Source organism: Colletotrichum fioriniae (assembly GCF_027942845.1).
Source record: "Colletotrichum fioriniae strain IMI 355084 chromosome Unknown scaffold_2, whole genome shotgun sequence".
Taxonomy (NCBI): domain Eukaryota; kingdom Fungi; phylum Ascomycota; class Sordariomycetes; order Glomerellales; family Glomerellaceae; genus Colletotrichum; species Colletotrichum fioriniae.
Window position 1 is genome coordinate 1,001,540 of NW_027076838.1, and position 24,852 is coordinate 1,026,391.

The 24,852-nt window shown below is 53.1% G+C and overlaps 7 protein-coding genes and 1 non-coding gene across 8 annotated transcripts; 4 read left to right on the forward strand and 4 right to left on the reverse strand.

Annotated features, from left to right (window-relative positions):
* Positions 1–4,719: 4,719 nt before the first annotated feature.
* Positions 4,720–5,279, forward strand: N0V96_002089 (uncharacterized protein; the record flags this gene model as incomplete). Its single annotated transcript, XM_053187875.1, has 2 exons — positions 4,720–5,015; positions 5,036–5,279. 2 exons carry the CDS (start codon positions 4,720–4,722, stop codon positions 5,277–5,279), a joined length of 540 nt encoding a protein of 179 aa, XP_053055379.1.
* Positions 5,280–8,998: 3,719 nt separating this feature from the next.
* N0V96_002090 (uncharacterized protein) lies at positions 8,999–11,584 on the reverse strand (the record flags this gene model as incomplete). The annotated part of the gene is made up of 2 exons (XM_053187874.1): positions 8,999–11,018; positions 11,073–11,584. The coding sequence occupies 2 exons, from the start codon at positions 11,582–11,584 to the stop codon at positions 8,999–9,001; spliced, it is 2,532 nt and encodes an 843-aa protein (XP_053055378.1).
* A 571-nt stretch (positions 11,585–12,155) lies between these two features.
* On the forward strand, positions 12,156–12,600 carry SDC1 (COMPASS (complex proteins associated with Set1p) component; the record flags this gene model as incomplete). The annotated part of the gene is made up of 2 exons (XM_053187873.1): positions 12,156–12,293; positions 12,355–12,600. 2 exons carry the CDS (start codon positions 12,156–12,158, stop codon positions 12,598–12,600), a joined length of 384 nt encoding a protein of 127 aa, XP_053055377.1.
* Positions 12,601–13,222: 622 nt separating this feature from the next.
* RPS13 (40S ribosomal protein uS15) lies at positions 13,223–13,993 on the reverse strand (the record flags this gene model as incomplete). The annotated part of the gene is made up of 4 exons (XM_053187872.1): positions 13,223–13,396; positions 13,481–13,527; positions 13,670–13,702; positions 13,792–13,993. The coding sequence occupies 4 exons, from the start codon at positions 13,991–13,993 to the stop codon at positions 13,223–13,225; spliced, it is 456 nt and encodes a 151-aa protein (XP_053055376.1).
* A 1,241-nt stretch (positions 13,994–15,234) lies between these two features.
* On the reverse strand, positions 15,235–17,179 carry N0V96_002093 (uncharacterized protein; the record flags this gene model as incomplete). Its single annotated transcript, XM_053187871.2, has 6 exons — positions 15,235–15,261; positions 15,314–15,525; positions 15,577–15,838; positions 15,892–16,995; positions 17,053–17,081; positions 17,155–17,179. 6 exons carry the CDS (start codon positions 17,177–17,179, stop codon positions 15,235–15,237), a joined length of 1,659 nt encoding a protein of 552 aa, XP_053055375.1.
* Positions 17,180–20,087: 2,908 nt separating this feature from the next.
* Positions 20,088–21,098, forward strand: N0V96_002094 (uncharacterized protein; the record flags this gene model as incomplete). Its single annotated transcript, XM_065756432.1, has 4 exons — positions 20,088–20,135; positions 20,188–20,379; positions 20,431–20,535; positions 20,592–21,098. 4 exons carry the CDS (start codon positions 20,088–20,090, stop codon positions 21,096–21,098), a joined length of 852 nt encoding a protein of 283 aa, XP_065614801.1.
* Positions 21,099–22,142: 1,044 nt separating this feature from the next.
* On the forward strand, positions 22,143–22,242 carry N0V96_002095. Its single transcript has one exon. It is a non-coding gene; the product is annotated as a tRNA-Ile (tRNA).
* Positions 22,243–22,600: 358 nt separating this feature from the next.
* N0V96_002096 (uncharacterized protein) lies at positions 22,601–23,651 on the reverse strand (the record flags this gene model as incomplete). Its single annotated transcript, XM_065756433.1, has 3 exons — positions 22,601–22,612; positions 22,683–23,460; positions 23,521–23,651. 3 exons carry the CDS (start codon positions 23,649–23,651, stop codon positions 22,601–22,603), a joined length of 921 nt encoding a protein of 306 aa, XP_065614802.1.
* Between the last annotated feature and the right edge of the window lie 1,201 nt (positions 23,652–24,852).

Here is a 24,852-nt window from a genome sequence, read left to right on the forward strand (position 1 = left end):
CCCCCCCTCGATCCCATTTCTGACCCCAGCAACAGCAGGCGTCCCTCTAGGTCGGGGAGTCAGGACAAACTGGCTGGGTGGTGGAATGGTTCAAGATCAACAGTCAATTACGCCCACAGCCTATTCGACGACAGGCAACGAGTACGAGTTCGATTTCCAGTAAGTGCACCAAGAGATGTAGCCTACCGAGGTGAACTCTGTTTTTGTCTCTTAGACCTGGTTGCCTAGGTAGGTAAGGAGAATCCTCCGCAAAACATTGATAAGTCCGTTCAAGGCCATACATAGATAGCACTTCGATATGGGTGGTCCCGGCGAGAAAAACAGGCCAGCGGCTCATGATGGCATCGCGTACGCTTGAGGGAGAAGGCCAGCCAATCCTGGAACGTTTGTCATTGCATCTGAGGCGCGAATGCTGCTCTGATCTGTTTGATGAGCGTCGCGACCTGGTAGATGGCGACTACTGTGCGGTTCGCGAGGACGTACCTTGGTCAACCCGACTTCGAGCATATCAGAGGAATCATTGGCTTTTGAAGAAACCAGAAAACCTGATTCAAGCTCTGGCTCTGCTGATTGGAAGCCTTCGATGCTGACCCATTGGGCGGCAAATGGACAGACTACTAGCAACGCCGAGGACGTGGCAAGAGAAGAGCATGATTGTCGTCTCCAGGGGCGTCTACGCAGTCTTACAAGCCAAGTGAACAGTCTTTTTTCGATCGATTGCATAACATATTAAGCGCGATCCTTCAGGCCGAGGGCCATGAGATGGACGACCCAAGGCACGCAGCAGCGACAACTCAAGAAAGCAATTGGTCTTTCAAGATCAAAATTCGACCTATTTGAATCCTCCACGTCGCGTTTATCTTCGACGTCCAACGGAAGGATTCGCAAGACGCCATAGACGCACTAACACAACACACCGCTTGCGTGGACCAACTCGAGTTGAATGTGCCTCAGGGCAGCAGTTGACGAGATTGTGTGGCTGCATACTGAGCATGGGCGGCGAGATAAAAAACAGACTCCAGAAGTTTGCGGCGCGCAAGCTGGCGTGGATCTGGCAAATGAGATTCCAGGGAGCTTGCAGGAAACAGGCGCGAAGGATTTGATCTCCTTTGAACCAGCGAATAGAACAGGCCTTTGGTTGGCGCTTATCACCAGAGTTATGATTCTAGACCGTCCACAAACATGGAGTACAGAGCCGGCAGATGGTGAAGTGGGCAAAATGGTCGGCGAGTAGGATGGCAGACGGAATCGGGGTCTGGGAGGCTGGGAGAGGTGCCCCGGCTCATGATGTCTTGACACGGAGACGGTGGTGAGGGTCGACGACCGGGCTGCGGCCCAACGTCGTACTGGCTAGAGGCGCGCGCTGTATCATAGCCGGGTACGGACTGGGATCGGAGCAGAGCCCCCAAGTGTATCGGAGGCAGGCAGAAGAGATGGCCGGCCACGTACCCGCACTCATAGTTGATGCTTGGAGGTAGATGGCGTACATGGGTATGCAATTCTCCGAGTCGCTGGTGGCCAACGGCGTGGTGGCAGCCAGGTCCAATGGCCGGCATGCTTCACATGGCGCGCGCTCTGGGATCTGGCGAGATCTGGTTGCTGGGCCAGGTGGCTGGAAATAGGACGTCTGGTGGTCTTTTGATGGAGAGCGCTTGAGAAGAGATGGAGAGATAGGCTCATATCGATCGAGGGAGTGTCGAGAGTCGAGGCGCTGAACGGTGCCGCGCGCGGAGTGAAGCAAGAATTGAATTAAAACCAATTTCGACTTTGTGTTTTTGTTTTCCTCTCGACTTTGGGCGACTAAGTCGATGTCAAGTAGGTCGCGAATGGAGATAGGCGCTTGAAAGATGAATCGTGAGGCCGAGTAGACAAGGGATTTGTGGACGGAATGATGGATAAAACGATGGCTCAATCCGGTCCACAGTGATGCTGAAAAAAGAGGGAAGCTCATGATCATTCAGCTCTTCCTTCCCTTTCCCCTCCTCATCACTCGAAAGCCCCCAAATCAAGAAGTCGAGAGCCAAGCGCTTTCCTTCCTTCCTTCCAACACCAACCAACACAGACACCAGAACCAACAAGGCAATCACAATCACGCTCGACCCACGCCCTTCCTTCCTCGTTGCAAGAAAATTTTCTCTCCTCCCGTCCCAGACCGAGGCATCTTCTTCACCTTGACTCTTTCTCGGATCCCCCATACACCTCATCTTAGATCATCAGGTGCACTCATCATCCACTGGTTGCATCCTGCTTCCCCTGTTCAGCTGTCACTCCCGTCCGTATTCACTGCGGCATCAATCAGCTCCGGCGCCTTCTTTTGACCCCACTGTCATCACGAGGTCTGACGACGCTTGACGACGTCTCTTTCTCGGCTTTGCCTCTTGCTTCCTCTTTTGCCCACCCCGGCTTCATCATCATCGGACCGAGACGTCCTTTCTTGTGTCCCGTCTTTGTTAGCTTCGAATCTCTCGGTCCATCCAACGAGATTCCTGCTCCGCCTCGCCACACATCACCATCGGGACCGGTTCTCGACACATCTTCCCGGCAGAAGACTCATCTGCAAGATCTGGTGGACGACGTGGGGATTTACAGGTGAGAAAGCGCCCTCGGCCAGCGTCCAATCACCAGTCATAAACACACAGCACTAAGAATAGCCAGCTCAACCGCGGAACATCCTCCGGACGGCTGCCCCGGCCGACTCTTGTCTTCCCACTGCCATTTCACCTCTGTGACTGGCTACAGTGCTTTTTTGCTAGCGCCCATAAGCAGCCCCGTTGGACCCAGCGACGGACAGCCCGCAACTGCACGACACCTCACCGCGAGCCTCCTCCAAGAGCCAATCACGCTTCTGTATCAGCCTTTCAGAGCGGAAATCGAGGCCTTTCCACGCCGGGCCACTGCCTTCTTGATTCTTGCTAGCTCAGGTAGCTTCGCATTTGAGTTACTCGGGCTCTACGATCGCTTCTCTTTGCTTCTCTACGGCATTCTGTCTCTGTTGCCTCTCCTACCATCCACCGCCTGAGGTGGCTTTGCATCCCTCTCTCCACTTACACGGCGCATCACCTCCACCCCAGTGCTGCGAGTCTTTGTAGCCTCCGCTTTTGGGACGATACTAGACACCTATTCACTGGACGACTACGACTTACAGGTGCCGGTTACTTTTGCTAGCCAACCAATCCTAATCGACGAGACATCCGTACAAAGCAACATCGTCATTGCACTACGCCACTACCTGAGCCTGCCTTAGCTGACTTGCTACCCGACACCCGACTAATACCTTGGACCAAGGCTCATCCAATAATCACACATTCATCACATTTACCGGGCGAGAGGCCACGAGGCATCCACGATCGCGCGACGGGACAAACGGTGATCCCAGCCATCCGCCGAACGCCAGCCGCTTCCTCAAACCAAGCCACTTTCATTGGCTTGTCGCCTCTAGACGCAAACAACCGGAACAAAAAAAAAGAGCCGGTCTACCTTATTCCATTACAGCCAACGGTAGCTTCGAGCACCGCAGCATAGTACGGGACGAAGGCCAACCGCTGTGTCAGTCACAACCCAGAATAAAATTTGCCCGCTTTCTTTTGGCGTGGAACGAGCCGGTTCGTCCAAAGAAGGGACGCCAATAGAGGCAAATTGATTGCTGCGGCAGCAGTTCATCGACCCCCTTGTCCGCTTTGGCTCTTTCACTGCCCTGACAGGCCCCGTTCCCGTCTCTGTCCAGTCTCTCTGTTTCGCTGTCTCCTGCAGCAGGCTCAGCACGCACTAAGGCAGTGAACACCACACACCACACGCGCCCGCGCAACGAATCAGACTGTCGTCTGTTGAAGCTCCACGACCAATCCCAGCTCATCCACCCGCAGCTTCCCTGCCGCTTTAGAGATACCCCGGTCATCTCACTCTCGACTCCCGCGTCCACTCCTCTCTCTTGCTGTCCCGTCCTCCCCACCACCACGACGTTCTCGCTCTTGTTCGTGTCTACCGCTCTCCTCGACGCTCCCGCCGCGCGCCACTGCTTTCCTCTCGTTGGATCATCAGTATCCGCTGTCACCAACACATCACGACTCCTCTTCACCTCACAGAATCCTTCACGCGCTACCGCAGCCTTTTGGTGCAGGCTTGACATCCTCTCTGTTGTTTGTTTCTCTTCAAGCCATCCACCCCTCCCCCTCGTCCGCGGCATCTCATCACCAGACGCCCCCTTCTCACCCCTCTCACTACTCCGCCCCTCCCTTGTCCAGCCTGCCGAACTGGAAAGACTGACATTTTGTCTGCCTGCTTGTCTTCCCGCCCAAGCTCGAAACCCATTCCTGGCGAATAGCACTGGCTTGTTATCGCCCACCTGTTCAAGCCCCCAGCAACCCCAGACCAGACTTCCGGGAGCACATCAGCTTCCTAAACCCTTCCATTCTCCTTGCCGCCGTCAGAGCTTGACCTCGCACTGCAGTCCTCTTTCCGGCTCACTTACACTACGACCGCATACATACACAAGCGCCCACCGCATTCTCTTCGAAATAATATAACGTCCACCCACCCTCGCAACTACCGGTCTGCTCTCTCCCTTCTCTCCCAGGCGACTTGTCTCTGCAGCTCGTAGGCAGCCTGACTTCCTCCTCTCACACCACGTCAGAGTCATTTGGTTGACTGGACATCTCTCTCCACGCACACATTCGCTACTACCTCACTATTCTCTCGCCTCTCCTTCCGCCTCAAGCCATCATGCCCGTCAACAGACCCAAATTGGCCCAGCTGGCCACGCCCGTCACCAGCACTTTTCCCTCGGAAAATATGTTCTCGGCTTCGACTCCGCTCTCTGCCAGACCCATGTCTTGCAAGGACCTTCCCATCAAGACACCCATTAGCCCGCCAACGGCCTATACGGATTTCCTCAAGGCCATGTCTCTCAACTCGCCGGCCGCTTTCAAGCCATCAACCTCTGGCGAGACTACTCCTGAATCCACGCCAGGCTCATTGCCTTCGACCGCCACCAGCGAGCAGACTGATATCTCTTGCAAGTGTGAACACGAGCATAAAGCTCCGGCTACGGCGCCGGCCATCCCGCCAAGCCCTTTCACACATCTGCCAATGTCAGCACCTCCCACCGGTGCGAATTCTTTCCCGAGCCTCAAGATCCCGCCTTCTCCAGCAGTATCGCACCTGGATTCACCAATGAGCGCACGGTCACCCTTCAGCGCCAGATCGGTTCACTCAGTATTCGATTGGGACGCAGCACTCAAGGCCAAGAGGTTGAACGATTCGAAGAAGCCCTCGAGAACTAGCGTGCGTCACATCCGCGAAGTGGTCACGCGGACAGTAACTTACACGCCGAGGATGAACCCCGCGCCAAAAGGAAAGAGGAGGAAGGTGGAATGAGCATCTGGACCAAAGCAAACGAATCCACTTTAACCTAACACAACATCGGCACTACATATCCCGATCTATTTTCTTTTGTTCTACCTACCTTCACCATCACCATCGCCATCACCATCGCCTCAACAACGTTACGTTTCAGCAAAACGCAGCGCCATTTGACGACCTAGGCCTAGCGCCACAAAAAAGAGAAGCAGGACATGTGATGAAGCAGGCTCTTCCCACGCAGGGACTTAACAACGATATGACTTAACGGAAGTAACTTGGCGCACACAAACTGGCGCACACCATGATATGGAGGCAAACATAAGGGTGGAATCACTGATTGGTTCATCCCAAGGAATATGTTGCGAAAGAAAGAAGGAAACTGGTTGGTCTTTTGTTTCGAATCATCTACCGGTCCTTGATTGGGACCGGGCCAAACGGAGTTCTTTGGCGTCTCTACGATGCTCATGTTCGATACCAGGAACTATTTGGGTGGGCAGACTTGATTATCTAAATGGGGGGAAGGTTGAATGCGTCTTGGAATTCTTGGGAGACGATGGAAGAGAGCTCCACGGGGTGGGCAACATACCTACTACACAGCGAGCCAGGTAGCCTAATATCAGCATACTGTGTATATCTTAACCTTACTGAGTCGTGTCTCTGAGGACAACTCCTTCACCGCAAGAACATTTGTGATGGATCATGTGTCTGTGTCTGTGTCTATTTGTTTATCGTTGCACTGCGGGCATCCTCGTGCAGCGCGGCCGCATCAGCGGCCGGCATCGTGGGTTTATTATGGCCCCGCGCTTTAGGGGGAAGGAGGAGAAGAGACCGCGACGGCCGGCCAGGTGGAGTCGACGGGGAAACGGGTAGATTTCTCATGGTCTCCAGAGATGAAAGAGTATCATTCTCATACCTTATTCCCGTTCTTTGCGTACATGGTGTTGATCCCACGTATAGTGATTCCCAGTAAAGAGCCGTGACCACATCCTCGCACATCTATCAACTGAGCCTTTGCTCTGAAATGTGTGACTGGGCGTCATAATTGACCATCTGACCGAAGTTTGTCTTCACTTTCAGCTGGCTGGCCGCTCTACCATTCTTCCCCCGCCTCAGTTTACGCTGAGGAGATGGGGGATGCCATCCCGTCCGCCTTGTCTTGCCCTTCACCTCATCATACCCATACCATCCCGTCACACTTTGGGTTTGGTACGCTCTCTCTTGAAAAGCCGAGTTGTATACCCCTCCCCATCAGATGGGAAACCACGCCAAGCAGGGGGATGCCATGAGGGATCGGTGTAATAGCCGTCGATCTTCAGTGGTCCATTATGAGGAAAAACCTTGGAAAGCGGTGCAATCGAACCGGAGGGGAAGGGGGCAACCACCCGGCAGAAGGTAGGCTGGATGGGGTTGGGATGGGGTTGGGATGGGGGGTGATGGTTCGGCGGTGATGCGTCAAGTCCCGGCCGGAGAGCGGGCATCACACTACAGCACTATAGATGCTGCTCCTGCCACCGCCGCTGCTGATATTGCTGCCGCCCGGGCGTCATCATCCTCCTCCCGCTGCTAGTCGCGGCTTGGTGTTGCAGTCGTGATGGGCGATGCGGTGATGACTGAAGTGTAGAAAGGCGCACCCATGTCTCCCCAGGTTCGTTCCTTCCGGAGCCCTCCTCTCCTCCGTGGTCCGCTTAATCTTTCCATCACCCTTTGAGGGATGGAGCACGGTTAATGAGGTCTAAAATTGCTTCGCACTCATACAGATGCGCACTTGCACACCTCGGGGTGTGCATGTTGCGTGTGTGATTTTGTTTTCTTTCTTTTACTTGGCCTTCGTCCCAGAAAGCGTCTCTTGTAGGTTCGCGGTTGAGATTCAAGGAACACTGCGGTTCGGAACCCTCGATGGGACAGAGTCAACAACTCAGACGCAGTCGAGGGCGTGTCGTCAAGCCAAAGAAAAGTACCAAGCAGGCGAAACGTCCAGTCAGAAAGAAGTCGAGGAAAGGGCCAGCAAAAGCGGCCTGGCGCGCCTTGCCGGATCCGGTCATGGTACGACCCGGCATCCCGGGCACTGCATGGGGGTGGGTGGTCGCGTACGGAGCGAAGCCGTGGAAAACCCCCAGTCACCTCACTTTGCTAAGCGCCTGTCCTCAGAACGGCCGGGGTCTTGATTGGTTCGACGGCGGGAATGACAGGGGTTCCGCGGTGTCCCGGTTCCCGTCAGGACCATCACCAACGGTCGGCGGGGAGGCAGTGGATTGGTCGAGGAGTTAAGCGCCGGCGTGCTGGTGTGGGGATTATGGTGGGTAGGGGCCAGGCGAAGCGTCTGTGACTTTTGTTTTTTTGACCCTTGACGCAAGGTGACCCGTCGCAAAGAGCTCGATCGCAAGTGAAGTTGCTCCCACAGAGCTGGAAGCTTCCGGCCTTTTGCTTCGAAAATGGGAAAGGGTGGCTCTGCATTAAAAAGAGACGAAAATTGGGACGGGGTTTGCGTTCTTTCGAGGGAAGATGCCGGTAATGTTCCGTTGCTAGACCAGTGAATCCCATGTTGGTTGGTTGCTATCGACTTCTGTCATCTGGCGGTGAAGAAGGTCGATAGATCATAGAGGCATGAAATGGCACTACGTACGGAGTCGTCGTCCCGTACATTAGCAGCTTGTTTAGGACGCATGTCTGGACCACATTAGCCCACGCACGCAGTAAACGAAACGCCAGACCAACCGCGAGTGTGACGACCTCCACCCCCAAAGATGCGGCATCAGTAGCGCGAAGAGGGGCAAAGATCGAGACTGCTGCAAGCCTTGAGGAAGCGTGCCTGTGGTGCTGCGTCTTCCAATCTCGGTGAGAATGTGAGATTTCATTGCCTGTCTGGCTTCCGATGACCCAGTGCAACGCAGGGTTCCGTCCAACCTCGTCACCCAAAGTACCGACCTTCGACGAGTTTGCGTGATTGGCTGCATGTGATTCATAAAATCTCCGACCCAAAACGAGCCCTGCCTGTCGGTTGTCGCCTTTGACTGGATGTCTCGAATTCTGATACCAGATTTAGCCTCCCCCCCCGGCGCCACGAGTTGTAGACCCTGGTAATGCTGAAACTGGAGCCAAGGCATTCGACAGTTTGTCAAATGATCAGATTGAAACAAGACTGTAAACTACCAATCATGCTTAAGTGATTGGTTGTTCGAGGTGCTGTAGTTCCTTGACCGGTGATCTGAACAGAGCTTAAATGCAGCTTTTAGTGGCGACTCGGTCGTTTCATAATCTTCTTTTGTCGTTCTTTGCTTCCATGGGTTTAGAGTGATTGCGGATCGCTGAAGATCAAAATCCTATTTTTGGCATCGCCATATGTCGTATTTCGGCTTCCCGCCCTCGAGATGAGCTCGGCTGACCCGGCGCATAGAAACCAGGCACCGCAAGTCATTTCCAATTTCAAGGAATTCTGATTTTGAAGCTTGCGTGTTTTGCTCATGGACTGACACCTGTCCCGTTCGAAGATATTGCCATTTCTCCTCAGTTCGGGAAGCGCTGAGCTTTCAAAGCAATCTCCGCTTCCCGTAGCACCACGCAATATCCCGAAAGGATACCCATAAAAGCGAACCAAATATATCTCGGCAGCTAGGAGTCCTTGAGAACTCCAAGGGCCCTTTCAGTCAACAATTTTGACTTCCTTGGCCACGGCGTTGCAAAGCACAACTTTCACACCTGCACCCGTGAGAACGTGGATCCATAGTCTCTGAGTGTCACTGAGACGGTCGTTGGCGCTTTTGACCTCGGCGAACATACATTCCTTTTTCGGCTCCGTCCGCCAGAGGATCAGGTCGGGCAGGCCTCCGCCCCGCTGTCGGTACTCCTGTGCCATCACCTTGCAGAGAGCGGCCAGTGCGCTACCATCGAAGCACCCGACCAGCTCCACAAGATCCTCAACGTCGTAGTCCCAATTGAGGCCGATAACACACGTTCGTCGTTCGCGCTCTCTGGCGTCGACCTCGCGGATGATGGCCTCCGCACCGCCGTTGCCTATCTCGACTAGTCGGTGATTAATCTCGGACAGCCGTGTCGGATAGAACAAATCCGTATGAAGGTCCAAGGGGCAAGTCTGATAAGCTGTTTGAAATACGTTTGGGATGTAAAGGAACAGAATGTCGTAGAAAAGATAGGCGAAAAGGGTGCGCACGATGCCTCCCTCGGCGTGGTATCCTTTGTAGCCCTTGCTTCGGTACCAACTTAGGCACATCTCTTCGACGCTGCATTCACCGCCTTCCTCTAGCTCATCGACCCAAATCGTCTTCGTGCTTGCTTGTCGGCCATTTCTGCCTTGGCGGTCTTCTTTGATCACCTGGATGCCCTCAACAGTATGCTCTAATGGCTTTTGGAGACGAACGTGGCCGAAGTCGTGCTGAAGTCGTCGTGGAATGCGAAGCTGTTTCTCGAGCTTGAGCAGACGCTTCTGCAAATCGTAATGGTAGATCAAATGGCACTCATTATCCTCTAGCGCTGTCTCGCAAGTCGTCGCTGCAATTCGTTTCCAATGCTTTTTCTGGATGTCTGGATCGGGAGACACTGCGTTGGCATCTAGTGCATACATGTAGTGTTCCTCCAAGAGGGCCTTTCGTTGATACCAGCTGCCTCGCCTGGCAGGATGGAATAGGTGCTGCTCGAGAAGTTCGGTGAGAATGGAATGTTCCCGTTCGTAATGTTTCAACTTCCCAAACACATATGCTGCCTTGTGAACAATGCGCGTGTAGGAATGAACAGGCGTGAATCTTCTCAAGTAAGCGCCTTCACCCTCTTCATATAATCGCCTTTCCTTGTCTTGCTCTTCTCGTAAGAGTGTCTGCCACCGAGGGTAGACACGATCGAAGACATCCACAACCTTGCGAAGACCTGCCTCACCCGGCGAGCCATTGAACTCCAGGACCTGATCAACCTCAGCTTCGACACGGACTGCTGACTCGAACTCGAGAACATGTCTCCGAGAAGCAAAAATGTTCGTACTTCGGCAGACAATGTACTCTGGGTAGTTGCGGCGTGCGATGCTAGCAAGGATAATGGCCGTTAGAGACTTCTCAGTCCATTCTGTTGACCGATAGAAGACCAGGTGCACCCTCTCGAAGAGTTTATATGTCAGTGGCGATAGCCTGATACAAGGGCCTGTGATGATCCTGATCTTTTCTAGAAAGTGTTGTGTCTGGTTCGAGTCTTGCCTGCTTAGGTGCGGTGGAGTATCGTGGCGATCTAGCATCAGACCTCGAGCAGTCTGGGACTCGCCACTGCCAGACCGTTGTAGCCCATGGGCAAAAAGCCCGGTCTGCTGATAGCCTGTTCGGCATAGCGCTTTCACCAAGTCGGCTTTGTTGCGTCCCTGGAATTTGGCCTCTTTAGCAAGATCTTTTAGTTCGTCTAGGCTTAGCAATGAAGACGCCTCTTCGATGGTCGTGATGTGTTCCTCAGAAGCATCGGCAAATGTGAAATTGTCGTCTAAGCTAAACTCTTCCAGGTCAATGCCTTCGACAGGATTGCTGCATGCGGGGGCATCGGGCTCGGGAAGATCTCTGACTTTCTGCAAAGACACGATGGCGGCTTCAGGATCCGAGACATCGCTGTAATACCCCAGCCGGTCTTGACGGTGCCAGGCGGAAGTCTTACGCAAGAATAAGCGCACATATCTACGCAAGACATCAGTCAAGAAGAGCAACTTTATAGAAATAGGGTAAACTCACAGGTACTGAGCCTCGTAGCCCAGCGATTTCCATTGCTCGAATACGTCGCACTCCTTGGCGTCAAATAAATGGGATTCATCCAACAAGACAGTGTCCAAGGCGAGGTTGAACGCATCCACGTAGATGGAACTCTTGCCCCTTACCCACTTTCGTTCAGGCGCGACTGCTGGTTCGTCTTCATGAACACTAACTTGAGAGCTTCTCATCAATTCGTATTCCTCGATCGCCTCTTTGTCCAATTGGATGGGTGGCAGAGTGCTCTCGATGTCAGTCTGTCGTGTGTGGTGCTTGACTTCGTCGTCTGCGTCGGATACATCATTGACCGTCAAACCAGAGGTATCAGCCTCATCAACTTCAGACTTGATCTCATAATCATCGTCGTCACAGTCGCTGTCCTTGATTTCGACCTTGACCTTCTTTGCAGGCCTCTCACTGAGCGGCGAAGGTCTCGTGGGAGATCTTGAAGAAGGCTGTGATCTCGGGCGTGGGAGCCGCTGTACGAAGGCGTCCATGGTGCGAATTGATCAGTAGCGACATCGTAGAGAGACGACTCTTGTTTCCGTCGGCCAGCGTACTTTGTGAAGATCATCAATGGGTTTTGCCTTGGTGGCGTCATGCGTAATGGAGACGCGAAGGAAACAGGCTGATGCAGGGGGGGAAAGCGCCTTTGGACGCGAGATCAGGTGACCCCGCGTAAATGAGCTCTGATTCTTCTGGCCCACCACAACCACAGCTTCCTCGTCAGGCCCTCCCGACTGTCGCAACTTCCCCCGCAGTCAATTGACAAGTTCCTTGACCCTCACAACACTGTCTTAGCTCCGGAACGACCGTTCTTTCTTCAATTGATTCGCTCCAATCTTTCAAGGTCGCTTTGGTGTGTCTTGTTGCTCTGGAAGCTTCGTCTTTGTGCATCTTCCCTCTGCCGTCGCAAACTTCACAACTCCCGAGAATCAATAAATCGCAAACACCTACCCTCACCGGCCAACGAATCTCGCCTTCGACACCTGTTCTCTTTTCAACAGGGAGTTTGCACTATATAACAGCATCGATCAATTGTGTTCATCACATCTTCTGCGTTTCACGATGTCCAACCCAGCAGAGCCCGCTTCCCAGGAAGCCACTGCGCCTGCAGACTCAACGGTTACTCCTGCGCCCGCTACCACGATGACCGACGCTGCCAGCCTCGACATTCCTATGGCTGATGCTGGCGAACCTGCTTCAGTACGACCTCAGGAAACCCATGCACTTTTTCCTCACCGTCGCGCTAATCTTACTATCGCAGTCTCCCGTTCCGATCCCGCAGGTCGCCCCGAGCGCCCCCAGTCCTGCTCCTGGCCGAACTGGTACTCCCAGCCGCAATGTCAATGGCGAGGCCAGCTCTCGTGCTGGCTCGGCTCATCCCGATACGAATGCGACGAACTTTCCCAACCGCGCGGTAGAGCACGGCGACAATGCGCGCATGTACATCAACAACCACGTCACCGCTGCTCTGCTCGAGGGCATGAAGATTATCAGCAAGAACCAGTAAGGACTGGCGTTACCATGGCCATAACTTAGAAGATGAAGGCTAATATTGTTGTTCCCTAGGCCTGCTAATCCTCTCCATGTCTTGGGCAACTTCCTTCTCGAAGAGTCTCGTCGTAGAAACGAGCCCTCTGCCTGAGCTGCTAGGCGAGCTTGCTTTTGCTATTTCGCCACAAGGTGATATTTGGGCTTGGATGGCATAATCATTTTGGGACAATGGATTCTTGATTTGGTTGGCATTAAGCTAGGCGTTCAGGAAGCAGAAAAGTCTTTGCAATAGGTACTTCGGGCATCCCTATGCTTTAAGGTCATGAAGATACGAATGATACCACGGTTCATAAAACTTTTGATTTCTCGTAGCAGCCCGTGAAACACTCATAGACGTTGGTGTTGCCTTGGAAGAATTTCCTCATTTTTGTTTGGTTTATGTCTACTTCTTTCGAGTGACATGCAGGGAGACTTTTACTCCTCCTCCGCGGCGTGAGAAATCCCCGCGCGGCCACCGGGCCTAGAGAGCTGGCATCAGAGCTCTAAATGCACTTTCCTAATACCCCAACTCCATGACCAGAATCCACCGCGTCGTACGACGACCAATCCATTCGTTCGTAATAGCGATTAAAGGGCGCTTAAGAGACGATGGTGGAGGCGGTGGCGGACTCGTATCTCCAGGTAGGGGGGAGGACACCGACGGTCTTGTAGTAGCGGGCGAGACGGTGGATACGGGACTCGATGAGAATGAGGCGGAACTTGGAGTCCTTGTCCTTGCGGTTGCGCTCGAGGTGCTTGCGGACGGCAACAGCCTGTATCACGAAATTGGTTAATCATCCAACCGGGACATCCTCCAAAACAGACAGAGACGACCGTCTCCAGAGCAGGCGACGTACCTTCTTGATGAGCATGTAAAGGTCCTCAGGGATATCGGGGGCGAGGCCTGTTCATCATATCTCTCTGTCAGCCTAGACCAAGCAGAGGCGCATTAAATGCGGTAAAGAGGATTGCTCCTCGCGGACGGTTTTGGTAATCTTTCGACTTCGAGGTCGCCGCTTGGTGTGTTCATATAACTGGGATCGTACCGCTGGACTTGAGGATGCGAAGGATACGGTTGCCTGTGAAGAGCGAAAATAGTCAGTCGCAAAATTCTCTGCCTTTTCTATTTCTCCTGCAGAGAATTTGGGAGACTTCGATTTCGACATACCGGTGACAACGCGGACCTGGGCAACGCCGTGGGAGTCACGGAGGATGACACCGATCTGGGAAGGGGTAGCACCCTTCTTGGCCAGCTTGCAGATCTGGTCAACGACCTGCTCGGGGGTGGTCTTGAGCCACGAAGGGGGGTTGCGGCTGTAGGGGATCGCCGAGGCGGAGATACCCTTTCCCTTGGAGTGAAGACGGCCCATTTTGACGGTGGTTTGTGGTGTTGTCGGCTGGAGTCGAGGGGGTCAGTCGGTCGGTCGCTGGTCGGATTTGAAAAGGGAAGGGAAAAAAGTTCACGATCAATTGCGATATGTTTGAGCGGGCTGCCGCTCGGCGTGGACAGGGTGGATTGTGCGGGCGGGAGAACCTCGCTTAATTAGGGCAGCTGCTGGAGTGCAGTGTCCCTCCTTCTGCGGGCCCAGCTGGCTTCAGCAACGGATTTACAGCGTGCCATTCTCGTCCCGTCTGGGCTTGGTCTGGAAAATTTTGGGTGACCCGCTACTGGGCTGGATTTACGGGGCCAAGCAGCTTCTTCCTGGTCCGTGCACCCTTTTGCTTACCTCAAGGTTCGTGAGCTCGAGATTTTTCTTCTTGCTCCCTCACCCTCAACTCTTTGAGAGACGAACTGTTCAGATGCATCGCCGCTGAATGCTGATTCGCGGTGCCTCTCTAAATTCCTTCCCTCAGGTAAGAATCTCGCACCTATACTCCACGTCTTTCCCCTATGCATCAAATGATGATCCTCCATTATTACTTTTTTCTGGTACCTCTTATTTTAAAGTCTTCGGGCTTAATGAATGAACAGGACTTCTGATACTGCACCTTCTCTCTCTCGTTTCAAATCATTTGAATTCACGAATGTAATGCTAACAGGCTGTAAAGGTCTACACACTACGAACAGATTCTCGTCTTCGTTGCGCCTCAAGTGAAGCGCAATAGAAAATCACAGACACAGAGTCAACCTTGATGGCGCGTGGCCCTGGGGTAGATAGCAAATCAAAACATGTGGGCATATGAATGGTTCCAACTTCTGTTTCTCGAAGTGACTAAAGAATGCTGTGTACATGTTATGAAGCCGAAGATATCTTAACCTCTGAACTTCAACGCTTGACAAACATATAGAAGTGTTCCATCGATGCAAATACAACTACGCAGGTACTACCAACGCCTTGAACTATGATTTTCAGTCAGAAAGTTTTTATAAAGTACCCCTAGTTTTTCTCCACCGCGCCGGCTTGAAGCCGCCGCAAGTCATCTGCAATTTTGCGACTTGGTGGATGCTCCCGTCCTTGTCGCCTGCGGCCCGCATCGCGGAATTATGGTACAGCATTTTCAATGGTTACAAGGCTGTCAGAATATGATCGGCCTAAAATTCCTTTTTCCGCCGAGCCTTGCCTTTTTGATTATGTTATCTCTCTGTTCCCTGTGCCTAATGTGAAGACGGTTACCAGGCACCGACTTCGAAGTTTTCCTACAGCAGAGTCAGTATTTGTTTCGCAATGCCATCCTGGGGCTCTTTTTACCTCTGGGAAGTACGTGGTAACAACAGTGCGATCCGCAAACTTGCGTCCTGCGAGCGCTTGGAGCGCTTTCTTGGATGACTCCTTGGTCTCGAACTTGACAAAGATCTTGCCAACACCGGCAGATTGTCTGCTGCCTCCCACGGGACGAGGAATTTTGATATCCAGCACGTTGCCAAACTTGGCGCACTCTTCTTGGACGTCCTCCTTGATTTCTATAGATTGTCAGTATGTGCACAAGGACAGAACTAGATATTGTCGCTTACCCTCATAATCGTCAGGGTCCATCAACTCCTCTGGAGTGACCATGTTCAGAAGTTGCAGAACACGGGTTTCCTCAGAGTCAGTTGAAGTCGTACCGGCCAGCATAGACATGGCTGCGACTCCCATTTCCACCCCAGCAACTTGAGTCACACCGACACTGGCCTTCTGAACCTTGAGCTTCTTGTCTCCAAGGTCCATACCATTAAGGCCTTGAATGGCGACGTCCGTAGCTGCTGGATCGACATACTCGCAGAACGCGATTCCCTGCGAAGATAGTTAGTAAGATACACATAATGGCCATATGCGACTCAGCTTACCCGAGACTCTTCTGTGCTTCTATCACGAACAAGCACAAACGCTTTGAGCTCGCCAAATGACACTAAAAGCTCCGACACTTGTTCATCTGACAGGTAAGGAGGCATGTTCACGATGCTGATCTTGTTAGGAGTATCGATCACCGAGTTGGAAACGACGCCCGGCTCATATGGGACGTCGTCAACCACCGCGGGAACGATGTAATCCTTCGGACGACGAATCACGAGGCCTTGGCTACCCGCAGCGCCATTTGTGGCATCGTCGGCCTCCATCGAGATGCCATCGAGGGCGAGCGCTACGGTGGCCTCGGAAGCGTTTCTAAACTCAACTACGGCAAAGGAGTTGTCCTTTGAAACCTGACAGCTGGTGCAAGGGTCGGTGCTCTCGATTATGTTAAGGCCGTTAAGCTGCAAATTGAAGAAGTTCTGGAGGGTTTCTTCGGTCGTGGATGGGGGAAGGTTGTTGATGAGTAGACGCTTGGCCTGACGTGAGTTGCTCGGCTTCAGCGCAGCGCTGTTGACTTGGCCACCTGGCTGGTTCATGATGGCTTGAAGCTTGCTGGGATCCATGGGTTGCTGGCGGGGAGCACCGGGCAAAGGGAACATGCCTGACAGCTTGGCTTGTTCAGCAGTGACATTCTCATAGCCGGGGGGTTTGATGTCCCACTGAGTCAAACGTCGCTTGCGCTCCAAGACTGATGTGATGTTTGTCAGATCAGGTGTAGGCTCCCTCTTCTTGGGAGGTGGCGTCGCGCTACGCTGGCGTTGCTGTTGTTGTTCACGGCGACCAAATCCGGCATCCTCATTTCTGTCTCGTCCGCCTCGGCGTCGGTCATCGTACGGGTCACGATCTCTCCGCGGGCGATCGTCGTCGTCTCTTCTGGCATCGCGTCTGGAGGATCCGCGGTCGCGATCCCACTCTCTATCCCCACCACGCCTCTCGCGTCCAGAGTATCTGTCCTCACGCTCGCGCTCGCGATGGCTGCGACTTGTCGCGTAGCTGTCCTCGTCCTCGCGACGTCTGGAGCTTCGGTCGTAGGGGGAACGGGAACGTCTTCGGTCTCGGTGTCTGTCTCTATCGCCACCCCGTCTATCATCACGCTCCCTCTGCATCAAGTGTCAGCTTTTAATGCAAGTACTTCATTGTGAGTGATGGACACGTACCGGAAAGTCGCGAGATCCCTTTCCTCGACCTTTTCCCCCGAAGGCGTTTGTTAGACAGAGGCACAGATACAGATAGGTGTCTCAGACGTCGTGCAGACTTACCACGAGAATAGCCGTCGCCGTTCATGATTGCGATTGCACGTGGCGTGATAAGGCTAATCGTAAATGATGGTCAACCAGGTGAGAGAAGGCAATTGGCGATGGAGTTGAAGATTGCCGCGTGAGGCAGAGGCGCAGTCGTCCAGTCCACAGGCGCGAGGCTGGAACTTTTTTCCCTGAAGAGGTCAAGCTCTGAAACTGTAATACGATTGGCCAAAAGCTCTGGTCGAAGTGGACCTGTCCAGACCTCTGGGCCCGCTTGAGGTGCCTCCTTCCGCGCTAAGGTTATCCCCGGTCGAAGTGCGTTAGTCAGCAGACACTATCCAGTGTCAACAGCGTCAGACACTGGCGACTTGTTTTCGTGGACTTTGGTCTTCTCATTTCAGCCTTACCTGACCTGAAAATTCTCAGAAATTTGGGCCATTGGTCTCAATACTCTCAAGAAACTCCGCCTTCTGATATAGCCGAAATTCCCTTCCATGTTCTCGAAATATTTCCCTTTCCAGACACTGCTCCGCGCATACAATATCTGCTTCCTTTGATACATCTCCGCAGACGACCTGACTTGTTTCCAATCAGTCGCTATGAACTCCTCCCGAGACTCGATCAAGGATTTAAATTTCACTTGATTGTCTTCTTGTGACGTCTGCTTCTCTTCAGGGGACGACTTCTCACCGATATTTCAGCTCGCTCCTTTCGCTTTTATCGCCAACGCCTGGTGTAAGAGTTGGTGGTTTAGCAACCACCACTTAACCATTCCCTTCGAACATCTTCCCGGAGACTCACTGCGCATGCGGCTGACCTCGAACTTTACTTCCTCCGGACCCTACGTACCTAAGTTGCAAATACCAGAGAGTCTCAAAATACCGTCAGCCGCTGGGCGTCAGGGAGCTGGTCTGTGCAGTAGCTGAGCTCTCGTCCAAGCAGAATCCTTACGCGCTTTGCCTCCGGCAGCTTCTATGTCAAAGAGCTAGAAACTAAGGCATGGCTTCGGTGTCGATTCTACTATCAGTCGCGAACACTGGTTGTCTTTATGGGGAAGCTCTTCAAGAAACATGCTCCACCGTGCAGAGGCCAGCGTCACTCTATCCAGGATTTCTCACGGTGTGATGACCGGGACCACGCGGGTACTCCATCTCGACATTCCTCGAGTATGAACTCAGCCAAAAGTCTGTTCTTCAGCTTGGTATCTGCTTCTAGGCTCGATCACACGGCTCAGCCACGCAGTCAGCAATTTTAAACACTACAAGCCACCACTTATAATGTTAAGTCTGGTGCCGTTGTCCCGCACCTCGGCACCACCATCCTGCTCGCGGCTTTCACTTTGGACATCTTCTTAGTATGGACGACAGCCGTTCCCAGATGATCCGAAACCAAGGGAGGATGGCCAGCTACTTTTCCAAACATTGTCTTTCTCTCAGCCCTGGATCTATTCCCCAAAGCCCGATGCTCGCCGCTGGTGCAACACTAAGACCCTGCCAATGTCTTAGCGTCTGCATTGTCCGGACACAACTCGTCTTAATCGGGACGTTAGTTGTTTCTTCAGTTTCTTTCCAAGACAAATCTTGCTGTATCACCGCAGCAAAGCCGCCTGGCTGGTAACCTTTGAAATGGGCACTACACTAGGTTTAATCTACAATCAAGGGATATTGGTAAGTGTATTTGTGAGTAGCGCAGCCACTCCAACAGCCTCATTTCAGATACCTATTCATGGTGCAAAGTTTCGGACCTTCTTCGTCTGGTCTGGCTTACTGCGTCCTACCACATGGACCGCTGGGCCGGACTCCTCACAGGTAACTCAGCGAGGGACCTTAAACATGTATGGTTCTGCTTCCCTGAATGGTCCTCCCTGTAGGACAAACGCCACCAAACATTGCTCAGGTGAGAGCCGGTCGAGCGCATTCAAAGTCTGGGCTAAGGTAGCAAACATGTATGAAGCCGCCGGTTCTCATGGTATGATAGAAGACCTTCATGTTCACCAAGGGGCCTCTGGCGGCAGTCCATCTCAAAGTCCCTTTCTTCTAGTGATAACTATCCTTTCCGCAGGATCGTTTCTGGCACTGGCTTGAGTCAACCCAGCTCGGCCATCTGCTCCATATCACATCCTGGGATCGAGTATTTCTCTGGATTTCATCAAATGAATCTTTCGCTGTGTTGGCCTACTCCAAACTTTTTCAAGTATCACAGGAAAATTGCACGTTGCATTTCAACTCATGGTTACGCCATATTCGGTACTTCGCACGTATGCCTAATGTTGGCAAACGCTTCGATATCCTTGGGAGCCTTTGTCTCTATAGTATCTTATCTACAAGCGAAGGGCGCGGCGAGAAAATCCCCTGCTCTGAAGACTCGTCTCATCGATTGACGTTCAATGAAGGATGTCTTGAAGGGCGACGGTTATCCAAGACTCATGGCTGCATGGATGTCCGCCACTTTCCTTTCTTCCGGTTATCGGGCCTGGAGCATAGCCAAACCGAGAGCTATAAGGCAGCTCTGCCATGTGGGCACCAAGCCAACGGGTCTCTCATGCATGCTTTGGGCGGAGTTCTCGAGCAGGATGCAGACTGATGGTCTCAGCCATCGGGCCCGAGTCCCCCGCCCCAGCCCCATCGTCAGCCCGGTCCGGCGTGTACATGAGGATGTTTGCCGCAATAAGTATTGCCATGGGCCCTTCACACGTTACATCCCCCCTCCTCCTTCGAGCTGTTCCCTCTTCTGGTGTCTCTACCGTTACCATTGCTTGGTCCCAGTCTCAATCTTGTGATTGAACAATACAGCTTCCTGATAAGATGCGGCCTTTCACGCTAGGAGTTGCCGCTGTGGCGGGCCTAGTAAATGCGCAGGTGCTGCCGACAATAACAATCTCGCCTTTCCTTACTTCTACGACGTCTAGCTCTACGAATACTGGGACGCCAGCAGTGGCCTCTGCGACGGGAATGGCTTCTGCTGCTGCTGCGCAGACGCATACTATTGCCGTCGGAGCGGTAGGTGAATGGGACCCAATGAATCGTTTCACGTTAGCTAAACTGCTGCAAGTCTGGGTTTGCATTCTCACCTGCAAAGACGGAAGCCAATGTCGGCGATACCATCGAATGGATCTTCTATCCCGATGCTCACTCGGTTATTCGCGCCGAGTTTGGATTTCCTTGCACGCCATACGAGTACATTGACATTGGCCGCGAGGGGTTCTACAGCGGAAACCAGTCGGTCAAGGCCATCACGAACGATGTTAGTACGGCACATAGCATTAGGCTTGCGATGGGGACTAATATGATCTAGATGCCACGGTATAGAGTTCGCGTCAACGACACACTTCCGATCTTTTACTACTGTGGTGCTCCCGGTTCGTGCTACAAAGAGAAGATGATAGGTGTGATCAACGAGGTAAGACGAACCCCCAAGGATGCCAAAATATTCATGTATACTCACAAAGTCTTCAGAACTCAACCCAGTCCCTCGACAAACAGCTTGAAGCGGCCCTCCCATTGACCACCCAGATTCTTCCTGGCGAACCCTTCCCAACTGAATCAGATGCACCAAAGGCAACCAGCGGCGGCTCCAACAACGGGGCCGTTATTAACAACTACCATCACAGTGTGAGCGGCGGCCAAATCGCCGGTATCGTGATTGGCTCACTAGCTTTTCTTCTCCTGGGAGGCCTATTGGTATACCTGTGTGGGCGACGAGGCGGTATCAACCGCGCCTACAAGAGAACCCCAACCGCGTACCAGGCACATCCCCCGCCGCCATCTCAACCCGCCGTCACGGAGCTCAACTACTCGATGCAGCCCAAGAGCCCATCGACTCAAGGATGGAGAAACAGTCACTACAGCAACTTCAGCGGTCCCTACCGTGACCACGCCACTCCCACAGCCCAGTTCTCCCCTCAACTAAGCCCCCAGCCTACGGGATTCTCACATCCCGTCAACGGCTTGCAGACCTACTAGTAAGTCTCCTCAGATCTCGCTGCTGACCGTTCTCGGCTTTTGCTGACTTAGGTCCCAGCGACCACCGGATCTCGTCCATAGCTCCTAGCGTCGTTGTCGAAGCCCCGGACAACCAGGCGACAACTCCTGCTGCGACCCATGCAGCACCCGCCGCTGCGCCAGTCGAGTTACCAACGGCGACAGACTCGGGTAATTCTCCACCACCCAAATACATGCCACGTTTCTCATTCGCAGGGCAGGAAAGTGAATACCGACCATCGACAAAGGAGTGATCTTTGTGAGAGTAAGAGGGCCGGTAAATCTAGAGGAAATAATGACAAAGCATGGGCGAAAGAGCGGCAAGCTCAGTCAATGAGGCGTTAGTGGTATGATGACTTGGTAAATGTCTTGAGTTTTGATTGGAAGAATGAGCTTGAGTCTTTGTCAAACGGCCAATATTTCATTTATACTTGAGGGGTGCCGAGATGCCCGTTAAGCGCGAAACTTATTCGTACTTGGTAGTTCGAATAGCGGCCGCTGAGCATGAAAGATATCCAGGCCATGATCTAGGTTTCTCTTTTCACGTTTCGTTTTCCTAGTCCATCGTCGTTGTGATTCAAGTGATGAAGTTCCAATAGGTCTGGAAGCGCAGCCCAGCGACGTGTTAAGGAGCCGAGGTTGTCAAGCTGTGGCTTGCCATGGCGATTCAGACAGCTCAAGCCAGAGGGGTCAGGGAATTAGATCAAGCCATTTCATTGGTGGCAGTGCCCACTTGGTCTCTCCGAGAAAAACTTGGGGAAAGGAAAAATTCCCTTCAAAGTTTCGTACTCGTCAATCAATCCAAGTTTTTAATTGCACTCACAAACTTTCCACTGTCATTGCATCATTTGTTTCGAGCATGGTCTCGCGCCTTTGTTCCGGGCAAAGCTGTGCCGTCAAACTGACAAACCCCCAACCACAACACACATTGCTTCCACCTTGGCGCTCAGGAATTCGAGCAAACACGGGGGGGACACGGAGACTCGCATAATAGACCCGCAATCCAGCGACTTTCGGCGCAACCCAGGACCCGTAACTCAGTTGGTTAGAGTGTGATGCTTATACTTCGTGATCACTACGGCAGTATGCCTCTTCAAAGTCGAGAGTTCGAACCTCTCCGGGTTCAAAACTTTTGATTATTTTATTTTCATTCAAGATTTATTTACTCATTCGAGTGATTTATCTACTTTTGACTTCAAGGAACCCCTCCAGCAAGTCTTGGGCCTGTTTTGCCGCGTTAAAGGTGGTTTATCATTGTAAGTGGGCGAGATTAGCGTCCCACCTGTTGATGCCGAAATGCTGCGGGCAATCCTATCAAATTGCAGGCTCCCGATCTATGTCGATCCAGCTTTTCAAACTATTTGTATTCACAATTTCACTTCGATCGAGCCGCGATAATGCTCGAGTGAAGTCTCGCATGTACTCCACCGCACGACGGGCAGGCCGTTCGTGGGCTTCGAACGGACAGTTGAGTAGCGTTACGGCTACATCGCGAACTTTGTACGCCTGGAGAGATGTGATTAGAGATCGAACTTTGCATGAGCTGGGATCAAGTGTGGAGCATACCAGGTAGAGACCGTTAGGTTCAAGGTGAACGTATGGGATGCTGTGTAGCAAGTGCAGCATCTGACGGCAAATGTCCTCACGTTCGGCCCAGTTCGCTTTCAGGGCCGCCGACACTTCCTCACGTGCAGTCGTCGAGGGGTTGGCAATCGCGCTCTCTTGAGTGACACCGTCGACTTGTTCCAGCAGCAAGCTCTGCAGCCACAGATGCGTAACATGGATGTTAGCTCTCATGATCTCGGCTTGGCCCTGAATCACCTGTGAGTAGGACCCGGCTTCTGGAGCACGGCTATAGTCACCCGGGCTACCATAGCTCGACACAGCAGCTGCACCTCTTTCATCGTCAAACCGCGGCGTGCTGGGGGCCGCATCGGTAACCCCATCATTGGAAGCCCATTGCCGCATGGGGCCCGGGACATCGTCGAGCATGTATCTCATCTCTTGGAGAAGATCGCGCATGCGCGCAAGACGGGCGGTGGGGGTGCGACGGAGCTCACACTCGCAGCCCAAGGTGGCTATGGCTTCTTGTAGACCTTTGTGGAACACTCGAGAGTGGATGATGAAGCCGCTGGTGAGTGTGAATGTAACTCGGGGTTCCTGAGTATGGGCGGATGGTGTCCCATGCGATGCCATTGGGGAGACGGGGTCTAGGATCCTGTCTCTGAAGATGTGTTCATCGTCGACGTCAAGGGGCATGAGAGCTTCGTAGTTGACCTCACGTAGCTCACCAGGCCCAAAGTATGTCAGCCGCTCCCAGCGTCCTGCTTGAACTCTGGTATGCCTAGTAGTTGTTAGTCTTTTGTGATTGGAGTAGCATACCAGGGATGGAAGTATGGCTTACGCGTAGCCATAGAAGAGCATCCAGAAGGCCTTCTTCCGTAATTGGGTCTCGATGCAGTTGAGACCCTCATACTCGGAGATGCGATGTAGCCCAAGAAGTCGCGAAACTTGTAAGTACTCCACATCGAACATCCGGCTGCGGTTGACCTGACCCGTTTGAAAACAAGCGACGGAAAGGACGTAACACACTGCCCATTTCCGATGGTTGATGTGGTCCCAGTAGTTCGCAGTCCGTTGTCGAGTGCAGATCTCCGCGCAACAGTTGATCATTGCAGTTCTGTTCTCGAAGCGCATCGCAGCTTCGGGGTCAACTGCCCTATAGTCGCGGAAACGCGACGGCAGTAGCCCAACTGTGAGCGCGGCCAAACTCATTAGGACAGCAAAGAAGTCGGGATCGGTGATGTCCCGGTTTGTGGCCAGATCATGACGGAAACTGGGCCGATGGACGACAGGAACAAGCGGGTAGACTAAGTCGAGGTAATCTGCCATCAAGATGTGTATAAGTGCTCTTGAGCACAATTCATCTGTTGGGAACCCTGCGCCGGCTACCGAGGGCGATTCAGTCTGAGCTGGGACTGCGGCGCGCGGAGATGGGCCATGAAGGACAGGATGGGACGGCTCATAAGGAGACCTGGCTTGTGAAGGTCTTGAAGGAGGAGTTTGGCCTGGCAAGACGAGGACAGGCTCAATGCTCACTGAAGGCTCAGGAGCTTGCTGGGACTGCTGCGCGACAGTCTCTACATGATGAGTCTCCGCTTCATTGGGAAGCTCACTCTCGCTCCTATCAGACATTGATGGGAGGCGTTTCCTGCCGAGCCAGTAAGTGAGTGACTCTGGGCAGAAAGTATAGACAGAACGAAACCCCCCCTGCTACCCCGGATCTTCATACCTTCGTTTAGGCCCCCGCGGCCTCGTGGGCACCAGGAAGCTGCATGGTATACCGAGTCTGCAGCAATCATGACACTGCGTCGGAGACGGGCCATCAGTATGGGGCGAAGACCCGTCAAAGTGGCATTTTCTCCTTCGAGCACGACAAGCGTCGCACGCTCTGCTAGCGATGCTCGATCTCCCCGCTGCCGTCAACGATAAGCCAGTAGTCTCATCTGGCGTTTTGCTACGAGCCCTTCGAATCGCATTTGGCGAGACGCTGACGGACGCAGCTTGAGTGCTCGAGCGACGGCGCATGCTGGTGGAATTCGGACCGATAGGGACGGTGGTGCCGCGCCCATCCTGTCGGGATTTCTGGAAAACGTGGAGAGGGAAAATGAGGGGGAGAAATGTGAAGAATGCGGAGAAATGGGATGAAAGGGGGGTGATATGCTCCCTTTTAGTG